General features: G+C 44.9%; 1 protein-coding gene across 1 annotated transcript in view; it reads left to right on the top strand.

Moving 5' to 3' along the window:
- Positions 1 to 1,009: 1,009 nt before the first annotated feature.
- Positions 1,010 to 16,414, top strand: part of pdgfd (platelet derived growth factor d) — a 20,266-nt gene continuing 4,861 nt past the window's right edge. Inside the window, 3 exon segments of the mRNA XM_072691445.1 lie at positions 1,010 to 1,465; positions 14,730 to 14,934; positions 15,885 to 16,062. Coding sequence (XP_072547546.1) covers positions 1,354 to 1,465; positions 14,730 to 14,934; positions 15,885 to 16,062 — 495 coding nt within the window. The 5' untranslated portion in view covers positions 1,010 to 1,353.

Genomic DNA, 16,414 nt, shown 5'->3' with positions numbered 1-16,414 from the left:
TGCAAAGTCCAGTGCAGTACAGTGCATTTCAGTAAAGTCCAGTGTAGTACAGTAAAGTCCAGTAAAGTCCAGTGTAGTACAGTAAAGTCCAGTGCAGGAAAGTTCTGTAAAGTTCAGTACAGTACAGTTCAGTAAAGTCCAGTACAGTACAGTAAAGTCCAGTGCAGTCCAGTACAGTTCAGTACAGTGCAAAGTCCAGTGTAGTACAGTACAGTTCAGTAAAGTCCAGTGTAGTACAGTAAAGTCCAGTGCAGGAAAGTTCTGTAAAGTCCAGTGTAGTACAGTTCAGTACAGTACAGTTTAGTACAGTGCAAAGTCCAGTGCAGTACAGTGCATTTCAGTAAAGTCCAGTGTAGTACAGTAAAGTCCAGTGCAAAGTCCAGTGCAAAGTCCAGTGCAGTACTGTAAAGTACAGCAAAGTTCAGTATATATTCTACACAAAATATTAGAAATAAATGCTATATGATATGATGTTGTATATATATTATAATTATATGTAAAATATAATTAGCATATTATTAATATATGACTAATGTTCCGTTTTAAATCTGCAGCTTTATTATTAATCACATTATCCTTGTTTCTGGGTGACGTCACGGGCCTTGCCAACCAGCAGCGTAATCAATGGGCGCAGCGATGTTCAAGTCTTTGCCTATTGGTTGTTCCAACTTTTCAGCAGAGATGCCCGCTGGGGGCGGGGCATGTGTAGAAAGGCTTGTCGCAATTGGCTAGCAAGCTGTGTGGGAAGCTGTGCTGATTGGGCGAAGCGCAGGTCACGTGATATAAAAGTTACTGAACTTTTGTTTGGGGCATGTTTTGCCTCGAGCGGCTGCTTTGAAGTTGCGGCAGCTGCCCCATAACCGCCCCCCCCTTGTATAAGTGTGCGCGCGCACGTAGTGTTTTACCACGCACTGCATTATCTGCCCCCCCCCGCGTGCCCTGCCCTCCCACCCCATCACCTCCGCCTCCTCGCGCTTCCCCAGTATCTGCGTGCAGTATGTGAAGTATTCTCGCGGAATTGTAGGCACGCGATAAGTGTTTTCGGACTGTTTGGCGGCGCGAGCGGCAGCGTCTGTGTGAGTGAGACAGTGTGTGAGTGAGACAGTGTGTGTGTGTGTGTGTGTGTGTGTGTGTATGTGTGTGTGGAGGAGTATATGAGCGCGCTCCACCGCCGCGCGCACAGAGCCGGGCTCGTTATGTAAAACGCGAGCAGAGAAACCAACAGTCCGCGCGAGCTCTGGGCTTCAGCAGTCAGTCAGCGTAGGTGGAGCTCGAGGGGTTTTTGGAGCGCGCGCTGTCCCACTCCGACTGTGCGCGTGAAGCTCTGTCTGCCGGCGCGCGGCTCACGGGGGGATGATGAGTCCGGCGGCGCTCGCGCTCTCGCTTGCCCTGCTGCTGCTCCGCGGCATCGAGACGCACGCGCTCACCATCAAAGCACTGCGGTCCGGGAACGCGCGGAGAGACGGTGAGTGCGCGTGCGTGTGTAGAGAGTGTGTGTGTGTGTGTGTGTGTGCGCGTGCCTCGTGCACTAGCCTGTAGAACTTAGTCTGTAGAAGTGTGACTGACCTGTTGCGGCCGCGCGCTGCTGGGTTCCTGTAGGCCACTCCACGGTTTCCTCACGCTCGAGCTCCAAACACACCTGAGGCAGGTGAGCACGCGCCTGCAGGCTGGTTACCTGCTGAGAGCTGTAGCAGAGGTTAAAGGTGAGCTGGGTGAGAGTGAACAAAGGCCAGGACCGGAAGCTCCACCCTCCCTTTTCCGGCTTCGATCACTGTGCCTTTAAGACTGAGATATGTAAATGAGCTGTGTGCTGATTGGATGGTCTGTATAAGTAGTCGAGACTGAAACACTCCTGTTCACTTCAGTGTGAATGGGCGGGGCAACTGCTGTAGGCTGAATGGGCGGGTATATGTAAATGAGCGAGTGGACGGACTGATGGGACTGAATCAGACATGTAGAGTAATCTGATCTATGATATGGGCCCTTTAAACTCGGTCTGATCTAACTGTCAATCACAAGCTACATCGCCTAGGCACCCCGAGCAGTCCTGAACGTCAGACCAATCAGGTCCAACCTTCTGTCCGATCAGGTCCAACCTTCTGTCCGATCAAGTTCAACCTTCTGTCCGATCAAGTCCAACCTTGTGTCTGATCAAGTCCAACCATGTGTCCAATCAGTGATAATTTGACCCAGCAAGTCCAACCTTGTGTCCGATCAAGTCCAACCTTCTGTCCAATCAGTGATAATTTGACCCAGCAAGTCCAACCTTCTGTCCGATCAGTGCTACCAATTTTACCAATTAGGTCCAACCTTCTGTCCGATCAAGTCCAACCTTCTGTCTGATCAAGTCTAACCTTCTGTCCAAGTCCAAAGTGTTTACTCTTTAAACCCGTGGTTCTGGTTCTGAACCGATACCCACTGTGGGCTCTGTTTAAAGTGGTTGTGGACGGGAGTGTAAACGCTTTGAGCTGCAGGTTTTAAGAGTGTGTGTGAGTGTGTGTGAGTGTGTGTGAGTGTGTGTGTGTGTGTGTGAGAGAGAGAGAGAGCTGTCACATTCTGAAGCGAGGTCATGTCAGCATTTCTCCGGGTCTGTGTTTGGGCAAGTTTGAGCTCTAATCTCCTCCTCTGGTTCTATCACACTGCTGCAGTTTCCTGCTGCTGGAGACGTTCACTTCACTGGAACCTGAATGTGTCTCCTGATCCACACTAGAACCGGAACTAGCATCATCTGTACCCCCTAAAACAGACACTTCAGCTCCACCACAACCAAGCACTGAACAAACCACACACTCACACACTTACACACTTACAGTGTAGTGTAATACAGTCTGTCAGAATGAGGGTGTGGATCATATGAGCATTATAGAGCATTATAGAGCGCCCCCTACGCTTCCTGTAGTGTAATACAGTCTGTCAGAATGAGGGTGTGGATCATATGAGCATTATAGAGCATTATAGAGCGCCCCCTACGCTTCCTGTAGTGTAATACAGTCTGTCAGAATGAGCGTGTGGATCATATGAACATTATAGAGCATTATAGAGCGCCCCCTACGCTTCCTGTAGTGTATTACAGTCTGTCAGAATGAGCGTGTGGATCATATGATCATTATAGAGCATTATAGAGCGCCCCCTACGCTTCCTGTAGTGTATTACAGTCTGTCAGAATGAGCGTGTGGATCATATGAACATTATAGAGCATTATAGAGCGCCCCCTACGCTTCCTGTAGTGTATTACAGTCTGTCAGAATGAGCGTGTGGATCATATGATCATTATAGAGCATTATAGAGCGCCCCCTACGCTTCCTGTAGTGTAATACAGTCTGTCAGAATGAGCGTGTGGATCATATGAACATTATAGAGCATTATAGAGCGCCCCCTACGCTTCCTGTAGTGTAATACAGTCTGTCAGAATGAGCGTGTGGATCATATGAACATTATAGAGCATTATAGAGCGCCCCCTACGCTTCCTGTAGTGTATTACAGTCTGTCAGAATGAGCGTGTGGATCATATGATCATTATAGAGCATTATAGAGCGCCCCCTACGCTTCCTGTAGTGTACTACAGTCTGTCAGAATGAGCGTGTGGTTCATATGATCATTATAGAGCATTATAGAGCGCCCCCTATGCTTCCTGTAGTGTATTACAGTCTGTCAGAATGAGCGTGTGGATCATATAAACATTATAGAGCATTATAGAGCGCCCCCTACGCTTCCTGTAGTGTATTACAGTCTGTCAGAATGAGCATGTGGATCATATGAGCATTATAGAGCATTATAGAGCGCCCCCTATATGTGTTTAGTACATATAGATTTCATATATATATGGAATACTGCTGTGTGTAAGTGCAGTGAATATTTTTGTTGGTCATGCAGATTGCAGTAGGAGTCCGGTTGTAGTTGAGAACTTAATGGTGAAAGTCCATCAGGTTTGGACAGGAGAGCGGTCATGCGTAGCTCTGCTAATGCAGCAGAATACCTCCACTTACTAATCCTGACTGACAGCAGTGTGTGTGTGTGTGTGTGTGTGTGTGTGTGTGTGTGTCAGGCTGGCCTTGTGTCAGGACATCAGCACAGGACCATCTGACAGGTGACTGACAACCAATTCCAAAGGTGTGTGTTGTTCTTTTAGCTTCAGTTACTCAGAGTTCTTAAGGATTTGGTTTGCTTTACCTGTGCTGATTTACCTGAGTTAGGCTGTTTTACCTGTGCTGATTTACCTGAGTTAGGCTGTTTCACCTGTGCTGATCTACCTGAGTTAGGCTGTTTTACCTGTGCTGATTTACCCGAGTTAGGCTGTTTTACCTGTGCTGATTTACCTGAATTAGGCTGTTTTACCTGTGCTGATTTACCTGAATTAGGCTGTTTTACCTGTGCTGATTTACCTGAGTTAGGCTGTTTCACCTGTGCTGATTTACCTGAGTTAGGCTGTTTTACCTGTGCTGATCTACCTTTGCTGATTTAACTGGGTTAGGCTGTTTTACATGTGCTGATCTACCTGTGCTGTTTAACTGTGCTAGGCTGTTTTACCTGTACTGATTTAACTGTGCTGTTTTACCTGTGCTGATTTACCTGGGTTAGGCTGATTAACCTGTGCTGATTTAACTGGGCTGATTTACCTGGGTTAGGCTGTTTCACCTGTGCTGATTAACCTGTGCTGATTAACCTGTGCTGATTAACCTGTGCTGATTTACCTGTGCTGATGTAACTGGGCTGATTTACCTGGGTTAGGCTGTTTCACCTGTGCTGATTAACCTGTGCTGATTTAACTGGGTTAGGCTGTTTTACATGTGCTGATTTAACTGTGCTGATTAACCTGTGCTGTTTAACTGTGCTAGGCTGTTTTACCTGTACTGATTTAACTGTGCTGTTTTACCTGTGCTGATTTACCTGGGTTAGGCTGTTTTACCTGTGTTGATTTACCTGGGTTAGGCTGTTTCACCTGTGCTGATTTACCTGTGCTGATTTAACTGGGCTGATTTAACTGGGCTGATTTACCTGGGTTAGGCTGTTTCACCTGTGCTGATTAACCTGTGCTGATTTACCTGGGCTGATTAACCTGTGCTGATTTACCTGTGCTGATGTAACTGGGCTGATTTACCTGGGTTAGGCTGTTTCACCTGTGCTGATTAACCTGTGCTGATTTAACTGGGTTAGGCTGTTTTACATGTGCTGATTTAACTGTGCTGATTAACCTGTGCTGTTTAACTGTGCTAGGCTGTTTTACCTGTACTGATTTAACTGTGCTGTTTTACCTGTGCTGATTTACCTGGGTTAGGCTGTTTTACCTGTGCTGATTTACCTGGGTTAGGCTGTTTCACCTGTGCTGATTTACCTGTGCTGATTTAACTGTGCTGTTTTACCTGTGCTGATTTACCTGGGTTAGGCTGTTTTACCTGTGCTGATTTACCTGGGTTAGGCTGTTTCACCTGTGCTGATTTACCTGTGCTGATTTAACTGGGCTGATTTAACTGGGCTGATTTACCTGGGTTAGGCTGTTTCACCTGTGCTGATTAACCTGTGCTGATTTACCTGGGCTGATTTAACTGGGCTGATTTACCTGGGTTAGGCTGTTTCACCTGTGCAGATTTACCTGTGCTGATTTACCTGGGTTGAGTTTACCGTACACACTCACACACCTCAGCAGGACGTCTCGTCTCCAGCTATAGATGTAGTGACTGTAAGTCCTGCAGACTGTGAACAGCTATGGAAGATTGGATGAGGGTTCTGATAAACACACTCTGGCTAATCAAACTGCTTTAAGCTAAGTGTGTGTGTGTGTGTGTGTTATTTTGAGAGGGTATGACTCACAGGGCTGTCCCGGACCCCCACCCACCCATTAGCACTGAGGCATGTAGGACGGGAATCCCCACATGTGTGTGTAACACTTCCCCTCCTGGCAAATGACCCTGTCCTGAGTTCAGGCTATGAGTGTGACCAGCACCACACACACACACACACACACACACACACACACAGGCAGTGTTATCCTGTCCACTCTCAAAAGCCTGTTTCCAGCTTTCATATGGAAATAATAACACTATACGTGTGTGTGTGTGTGTGTGTGTGTGTGTGTGTGTGTGTGTGTGTGTGTGTGTGAGGGCGTGATGGAATGAGCTCAGGACGTGTTTGGGTGGTGTTGGGGCTGTTAAGCAGTGATGGAATGGGAGGTGGTGTCTCTGTGGTGTGCTGCTGTAATGCTGGTTATAACAGATGACAGCAAAGCTATTGTATTACTCTGTTCTGTGTGTGTGTGTGTGTGTGTGTGTGTGTGTGTGTGTGGATCCAGACAGGTCTGTATCATCTGCTAGCTTTGATCCATCATCACAAAATCAATGCCCATCATCGGCAGCACAGTGTGTGCTAATGGAGCGACTCTGCAGCTGAATATCAGCCCTGTGTGATACGTGTACAATCAAACGGCTGTATATCAGCAGCTCTGACAAGTGCTGTCTTTACAAGCAGTGCAGCTAAAGGCTGCGGCTAAACTGATGTAGGCTGAGTGGGAGGGGCCTAAACTGATGTAGGCTGAGTGGGAGGGGCTAAACTGATGTAGGCTGAGTGGGAGGAGCTAAACTGATGCAGGCCACCCACCTGAGGCACCTGAGGCTTACTGATGTGTGTGGCTGATGAAGGCCATCCCGTTTGGGCAGAACCAGAACAGAGACGATTAGTGACGGATACAGGAGGAGGAGGAACGTGCTGCAGCGCCCCCTGCTGTGTACGGGGCACTGTAGGTACATACCGCCCATGCCGACCCCTGTCCACCGTCTCCTACAGTGGACACGCGAGCGTCAGAACTGGACCTGGGAGAGATGGAAGGAGGGGCTCTGATCCGATGAGTCCTGGTTTCTTCTCCATCACGTGGACGGGCGGGTGCGTGCGCTCCCTGTGTTTACCTGTGGGAGGCGCTGGTGGAGCGATCAGTGGCGGCTCCACCCAACTCCCAACGTCCAGAACTTAAAGGATCTGCCGGATCGTCCTGGTGGAGACACCACAGACACCACCTTCAGAGGCCTGTAGAGGGAGCTGCTTTGGTGGAGTGAGGAACAACAACAGTGTATTAGACTGGTGGTCCTAAAGTTTAGGTCTTATATGTGTGTGTGTGTGTGTGTGTGTGTGTGGACTGTAACAGCATTTCAAAACCTTGACTGAAATAAGCTGACATACCACTGTCACACACACACACACACACACACACACACACACAGTTTTTTTTTATAAAACTGCTGATGACAGCTTCTTCAGGTCTGTATGTGTGTGTGTGTGTGTGTGTGTGTGTGTGTGTGCTGAGTTGTCCAAGCTAAAAACCTTGACACTTTTAGATTAGACAGCAGAATTAAGAGACACTCCGAGAGAGAGAGAGAGAGAGAGAGACAGAGAGAGAGAGACAGAGAGAGAGACAGAGAGACAGAGAGAGAGACAAAGAGAGAGACAGAGAGAGAGAGAGTGTGTGTGAGAGAGAGAGAGAGAGAGAGAGAGAGAGACAGAGAGACAGAGAGACAGAGAGAGAGACAGAGAGAGAGAGAGAGAGTGTGAGAGAGAGAGAGAGAGAGTGTGTGTGAGAGAGAGAGAGTGTGTGTGAGAGAGAGAGTGTGTGAGAGAGAGAGAGAGAGAGAGAGAGAGAGAGAGAGAGTGTGTGTGAGAGAGAGAGAGAGAGAGAGAGAGAGAGGAGGGGATGAGTGGAAGTGCAGAGTCACTCTGTACAGCATGTTGGAGATCAGTGTGTTCACACACCCACTGGTCTGCCATCAGGCCAGCCAAAACACACACACACACACAGTGTCAGAAATCTGAGGAGTTGAAGCTCCACAGTGTGGGGTAATCTGACTCACCCCTTCAGCTCCTCTGTCTCCTCCAACAGCTTCTCCAACAGTTCCTCCAACATCTCCACCAACAGCTCTTTCTCCGTCTCCTCCAACAACTCCTCCAACATCTCCTTCTCCATCTCTTCCAACAGCTTCTCTAACATCTCATCCAACAGCTTCTCCAACAGCTTCTCCAACATCTCCTCCAACATTCCCTTCTTCACCTCCTCCAGCACCTCCACCAGCACCTCCAACAGCTCCTCCAACATCTCATCCAACATCTCATCCAACAGCTCCAACATCTCCTTCTCCATCTCCTTCTCCATCTCATCCAACATCTCATCCAACATCTCATCCAACATCTCATCCAACATCTCATCCAACATCTCATCCAACATCTCATCCAACAGCTTCTCCAACATCTCATCCAACAGCTTCTCCAACAGCTTCTCCAACATTCCCTTCTTCATCTCCTCCAGCACCTCCAACATCTCCTTCTCCATCTCTTCCAACAGCTCCAACAGCTCCTCCAACATCTCATCCAACAGCTCCAACAGCTCCTCCAACATCTCCTTCTCCATCTCATCCAACATCTCATCCAACATCTCATCCAACATCTCATCCAACATCTCATCCAACAGCTTCTCCAACATCTCATCCAACAGCTTCTCCAACATCTCATCCAACATCTCCTCCAACATTCCCTTCTTCATCTCCTCCAGCACCTCCAACAGCTCCTCCAACATCTCATCCAACAGCTCCAACAGCTCCTCCAACATCTCCTTCTCCATCTCCTCCAACAGCTTCTCCAACAGCTCCTCCAACATCTCCTTCTCCATCTCCTCCAACAGCTTCTCCAACAGCTCCTCCATCTCCTACAACTTTGTCTATTGAGATGTATTGATGAATTGAGATTTAACAAACGAATATTCCATACAAAACATATCAATTATGTAAATTAAATACATACCTCCATAAACATCAACACACACACCCACACACACTCTCTCTCTCTCTCTCTCTCTCTCTCTCTCTGTCATACATACACTCTCTCCCTAAGGGGTAAGCAGGCTGTGCGCTGGAGCAGAGAGGAGATTTGGAGCCTGTCAAAATATCATCCCTGGCCTGTCATCAAAGAGCAGCTCACACACACACTCACACTCACACTCACACACACACACACTCACACACACACACACAAGCACGCACGCATACACACGGTCTTCAGGGACAGAGTTGATATTTAATCAAAACGTCTGCTGCTACTGAGTCTGCACCTTCACCCCCCCCCAATGCAGAGAGAGAGAGAGAGAGACAGAGAGAGAGAGAGAGAGAGACAGACATAAAGAGAGAGAGAGAGAGAGAGAGAGAGAGAGACAGACATAAAGAGAGAGAGAGAGAGAGAGAGAGAGAGAGAGAGAGAGACAGACATAAAGAGAGAGAGAGAGAGAGAGAGAGAGAGAGAGAGAGAGAGAGAGAGAGAGAGACAGACATAAAGAGAGAGAGAGAGAGAGAGAGAGAGAGAGAGAGAGAGAGAGAGAGAGACAGACATAAAGAGAGAGAGAGAGAGAGAGAGAGAGAGAGACAGAGAGAGAGAGAGAAAGAGACAGACATAAAGAGAGAGAGAGAGAGAGAGAGAGAGAGACAGACATAAAGAGAGAGAGAGAGAGAGAGACAGACATAAAGAGAGAGAGAGAGAGAGAGAGAGAGAGAGAGACAGACATAAAGAGAGAGAGAGAGAGAGAGAGAGAGAGACAGACATAAAGAGAGAGAGAGAGAGAGAGAGAGAGAGAGAGAGAGAGAGAGAGAGACAGACATAAAGAGAGAGAGAGAGAGAGAGAGAGAGAGAGACAGAGAGAGAGAGAGAAAGAGACAGACATAAAGAGAGAGAGAGAGAGAGAGAGAGAGAGACAGACATAAAGAGAGAGAGAGAGAGAGAGACAGACATAAAGAGAGAGAGAGAGAGAGAGAGAGAGAGAGACAGACATAAAGAGAGAGAGAGAGAGAGAGAGAGAGAGACAGACATAAAGAGAGAGAGAGAGAGAGAGAGAGAGAGACAGACATAAAGAGAGAGAGAGAGAGAGAGAGAGAGAGAGAGACAGACATAAAGAGAGAGAGAGAGAGGGGTGGGATGGGTAAGTGTAGCACAGCCTGGAAGAGAGAACCTATCCTTTATATAATTTTGTGTGTGTATGTGTGTGTGTGTGTGAGTGTGTGAGTGTGTGAGTGTGTGTGTTGGGGGGGGGGGGGTGAGTCAGAACTTTTGCAGAATTAGTCGTGTCCCATTAAAAATTCCAAATTGAGAGTTGATGGGTGGAGGGGTACTTTGGTGGTTCCCCCGGGGGTCCCAACAACTCGGAAGGTGTATTAAAGAAGGTCATTATTTTGGGATGGCGGGTAGTGGAGATAGGGTGGTGTCTGTGGGTGGAGCACAGTTTTATCAGCATCCAACCAGCATCAACAGAGCAACCACCTGGGTTAACATAGCAACCACCTGGGTTAACAGAGCAACCACCTGGGAAGTGCTTAAGCTGCAATCACTCTAACAGACTACTGCAGACAGAGAGACAGACAGGTTACTACAGACAGACAGGTTACTACAGACAGACAGGTTACTACAGACAGACAGACAGGTTACTACAGACAGACAGACAGACAAGTTACTACAGACAGACAGGTTACTACAGACAGACAGGTTACTACAGACAGACAGACAGGTTACTACAGACAGACAGACAGACAGGTTACTACAGACAGACAGACAGACAAGTTACTACAGACAGACAGGTTACTACAGACAGACAGGTTACTACAGACAGACAGACAGGTTACTACAGACAGACAGACAGGCTCATTTATATTTAAAACAGTCCAGAAATCTTGTGGTGTGCAGTGTGTGTGTGTGTGTGTGTGTGTGTGTGTGTGTGTGTGTGTGTGTGTGTGTGTGGTCTTGTCATTTCTGCTCTGTGCTTCAGGGTGTGTGAGTGTGAAAGCAGTGTGTTTGGGTAATAAAGGGCAAACCCACTGGAACATGAACACACACGCAGGGCGTGTTCCATCAGCAGCTCACCACTAACCCTCCTCCTACCTGCTCACAGCACGGTCCGCCCGGCCCTCGCTACCGCCTCTGCGTGTCACGGCTCAGGCCTGGACTCACACTGTGGTCAGGGAGTTCCTGACCGTCTGCAGGAATGGCGAGCAGCTGTTCACAGTGGGAGAGTCCGCACTCTCCAGCCCCTATAATTACACATATATAATACATATGAGCTATATTATTATTACACATATATAATACATATGAGCTATATTATTATTACATATATATAATACATATGAGCTATATTATTATTACATATATATAATACATATGAGCTATATTATTATTACATGTAGATAATTACACATATATAATACATATGAGCTATATTATTATTATTACATTTAGATAATTACATATATAATACATATGGGTTATATTATTATTAAATATAGATAATTACATATATATATATACATATGGGCTATATTATTATTACATATAGATAATTACATATATAATACATATGGGTTATATTATTATTACATATAGATAATTACATATATATACATATGGGCTATATTATTATTACATATAGATAATTACATCTATATAATACATATGAGCTATATTATTATTACATATAGATAATACATATGGGCTATATTATTATTACATATAGATAATTACATATATACAATACATATGGGCTATATCATTATTACATATAGATAATTACATATATACAATACATATGGGCTATATCATTATTACATATAGATAATTACATCTATATAATACATATGGGCTATATTATTAATATTACATATAGATAATTACATCTATATAATACATATGGGCTATATTATTATTACATATAGATAATTACATCTATATAATACATATGGGCTATATTATTATTATTACATATATATAATACATATGGGCTATATTATTATTACATATAGATAATTACATATATACAATACATATGGGCTATATCATTATTACATATAGATAATTACATATATACAATACATATGGGCTATATCATTATTACATATAGATAATTACATATATATAATACATATGGGCTATATTATTAATATTACATATAGATAATTACATATATATAATACATATGGGCTATATTATTATTACATATATATAATACATATGGGCTATATTATTATTACATATAGATAATTACATATATACAATACATATGGGCTATATTATTATTACATATAGATAATTACATATATACAATACATATGGGCTATATTATTATTACATATAGATAATTACATATATATAATACATATGGGCTATATTATTATTACATATAGATAATTACATATATATAATACATATGGGCTATATTATTATTACATATAGATAATTACATATATATAATACATATGGGCTACATTGTTATTATTTATAGACAAATATTAATATATATACATATATATAGTTATTCATGTGCTGTAGAACCACCAAACTCTTTCAAAAAATATTGTGGTGCATATTTTGGTCATACCACCCAGCCCTAGTGAGCGTGCATGTGTGTGTGTGTGTGTGAGTGTGTGAGTGTGTGTGTGAGTGTAATGGTGTGAACAGTGTTAAAGTAGTTTTGAAGGTGAAAGAAGGGAAGGTGCGAATCTCAGGCTGTCGAGTGTGTGAGTTTTCAAAACAGTTAAGTGTGCGTGTGTGTGTGTGTGTGTGTGTGTGTGTGTGTGTGTGTGTGTGTTTATATTTTAAATAATGCACAGAAGCTGCAAAGCCTTGTGGTGTGTGAGTGTGATAGTGTAAGTTATAGATGGATATAGATCAAAGCTGCCAGGCTGTCACTCTCACACAATTGGTGTGTTTGTGTGTAGAGACCTGTGACCTGAACCGGATCTGCTGACCCTGCAGCTGAGGATAAAAAAATGTCTCACATTACATCACCGATTCACCTCATGAATAAACATAACGAGGCTTATATATTCATTAGCATGCAAATGAGTTCCCCAGGTCTTCTTCATTCTTCATCTCTTTCTGCCTCACTCTCTCTCTCATCAGGCGTCATCATGGCATGGTGATGCTACTGTGTGTAGGTACTGAGTGAATCACACACACTCATTCTGACAGACTGTAATACACTACAGGAAGTGTAGGGGGCGCTCTATAATGCTCTATAATGTTCATATGATCCACACGCTCATTCTGACAGACTGTAATACACTACAGGAAGCATAGGGGGCGCTCTATAATGCTCTATAATGTTCATATGATCCTCACGCTCATTCTGACAGACTGTAATACACTACAGGAAGCGTAGGGGGTGCTCTATAATGCTCTATAATGAACATATGATCCACACACTCATTCTGACAGACTGTAATACACTACAGGAAGCGTAGGGGGCGCTCTATAACGCTCTATAATGTTCATATGATCCACACGCTCATTCTGACAGACTGTAATACACTACAGGAAGCGTAGGGGGCGCTCTATAATGCTCTATAATGAACATATGATCCACACGCTCATTCTGACAGACTGTAATACACTACAGGAAGCATAGGGGGCGCTCTATAATGCTCTATAATGAACATATGATCCACACGCTCATTCTGACAGACTGTAATACACTACAGGAAGCGTAGGGGGCGCTCTATAATGCTCTATAATGAACATATGATCCACACGCTCATTCTGACAGACTGTAATACACTACAGGAAGCGTAGGGGGCGCTCTATAATGCTCTATAATGCTCATATGATCCACAATCATTCTGACAGACTGTAATACACTACAGAAGTGTAGGGGGCGCTCTATAATCTTCTATAATGTTCATATGATCCACACGCTCATTATGACAGACTGTAATACACTACAGGAAGCGTAGGGGGTGCTCTATAATGCTCTATAATGATCATATGATCCACACGCTCATTCTGACAGACTGTAATACACTACAGGAAGCGTAGGGGGCGCTCTATAATGCTCTATAATGAACATATGATCCACACGCTCATTCTGACAGACTGTAATACACTACAGGAAGCATAGGGGGCGCTCTGTAATGCTCTATAATGTTCATATGATCCACACGCTCATTCTGACAGACTGTAATACACTACAGGAAGCATAGGGGGCGCTCTATAATGCTCTATAATGTTTATATGATCCACACGCTCATTCTGACAGACTGTAATACACTACAGGAAGCGTAGGGGGCGCTCTATAATGCTCTATAATGAACATATGATCCACACGCTCATTCTGACAGACTGTAATACACTACAGGAAGCGTAGGGGGCGCTCTATAATGCTCTATAAATGCTCATATGATCCACACGCTCATTCTGACAGACTGTAATACACTACAGGAAGTGTAGGGGGCGCTCTATAATCTTCTATAATGTTCATATGATCACACGCTCATTATGACAGACTGTAATACACTACAGAAGCGTAGGGGGCGCTCTATAATGCTCTATAATGATCATATGATCCACACGCTCATTCTGACAGACTGTAATACACTACAGGAAGCGTAGGGGCGCTCTATAATGCTCTATAATCTTCATTTGATCCACACGGCTCATTCTGACAGACTGTAATACACTACAGGAAGCGTAGGGGGCGCTCTATAATGCTCTATAATGTTCATATGATCCACACGCTCATTCTGACAGACTGTAATACACTACAGGAAGCGTAGGGGGCGCTCTATAATGCTCTATAATCTTCATATGATCCACACGCTCATTCTGACAGACTGTAATACACTACAGGAATATCTCATAGAACCCTTTGATGTCTTGTGATGCTGTATGTCCTGGAGTGACCTCGCTAACCTGTCTGAGTTGTGGCCCCACCCCCCCGCTAACAGACACCAATCACCTCACAGACTTGTTCCGTCAAGAGGAGGTTATCATGGTTACGGGACGCGGACAGGTCCACAGTCCACGGTACCCCAACGCCTACCCCCGGAACCTCCTGTTGTCATGGAAACTGCTCTCTGCCCCACACAGTCGTATCGTGTTGGAGTTTGATGGAAAGTTCGGCCTGGAGGAGCCCGAGAACAACGTCTGCAGGTGAACCCGATCCCACTACTGCTCACACTCACAGCCTATATAGCCCCGCCCACTGTAAATCCCAACGTGATTGGTTGATTCCTAATAGTTTCGGTTTATCTGACGTCCAGCAGTTTTACCAGTGAAGTCTTGTCCAATGGGAGAGCTGTATCTGTATCTGCCCCGATACCACTGAGAGAACCATCCAGTACCTCACTCTAGTACCTCACTCCAGTACCTTAATCAGTACCTCACTCCAGTACCTCACTCGAGTACCTCACTCCAGTATCTCACTCCAGTACCTCACTCGAGTACCTCACTCAGTATCTCACTTCAGTACCTCACTCGAGTACCTCACTCGAGTACCTCACTCCAGTATCTCACTTCAGTACCTCACTCGAGTACCTCACTCTAGTACCTCACTCCAGTACCTTAATCCTGTACCTCACTCCAGTACCTCACTCGAGTACCTCACTCCAGTATCTCACTTCAGTACCTCACTCGAGTACCTCACTCTAGTACCTCACTCCAGTACCTTAATCCTGTACCTCACTCCAGTACCTCACTCGAGTACCTCACTCCAGTATCTCACTCCAGTATCTCACTTCAGTACCTCACTCGAGTACCTCACTCCAGTACCTCACTCCAGTACCTCACTCCAGTATCTTACTTCAGTACCTCACTCCAGTACCTCACTCCAGTACCTCACTCCAGAATTCCTTTCCAGTACTATATTTCCAGTAATGTATAGAACCCATTTTACAGCATAATACATGTTTGAGGTCCTAAGCAGAACCCGTTTTCAGGACTAGATTTTCATTACTGTAATTTTCAGTTGTATATTTTAGTACCTATATACCCTCTATACTCCTTTTCCAGTACTATACACTACCTTTCTCATTTATAGTGTGTATCTCATGTGTATGACTTGTGTGTAGGTGTAGTGACTGTGTGTGTGTGCCTGTGTGTAGATATGACTTTGTGGAGGTGGAGGACATATCGGAGACCACCACAGTAATCTGGGGTCGCTGGTGTGGGAGGAAAGCCCCCCGGCCCATAACGTCCAGAACCAACCACATCAGAATCACCTTCAAGTCGGACGATTACTTCGTGGCCAAACCGGGATTCAGACTCTGCTACTCTCTGCTGGTGAGTCTCTGCTGGACACAGGCCAGCTACAGCAGCGCTCCACCACGGGCTCTCCGTTCCCCGTACTAGATAAGCCTACCCAGTTCAGAATTGTGGCGTCAAAGTTTGAGCAGTGCTGAGTGTTAAAAATGTAAATGTACCGTGTACAAAAAAATACCATGTTGTGCAGCTGAGCAGGAGCTAATATTAGTATTAATAATAACAATAATAATAATAATAATAATAATAGATCAATAGATCATCATCTGTGTGATGTATGTATGTTTATGAGTGTATGGGAGGTGGTCCAAGTCTCAGACCTGATGCAGGACCGTATGGCCTGTGGGAAGAAGCTCCTCCGCATCCTCTCTGT

The sequence above is a fragment of the Salminus brasiliensis genome, chromosome 11, assembly GCF_030463535.1.
Source record: "Salminus brasiliensis chromosome 11, fSalBra1.hap2, whole genome shotgun sequence".
Taxonomy (NCBI): Eukaryota; Metazoa; Chordata; class Actinopteri; order Characiformes; family Bryconidae; genus Salminus; species Salminus brasiliensis.
This window is presented reverse-complemented; position numbering and strand designations above follow the sequence as displayed.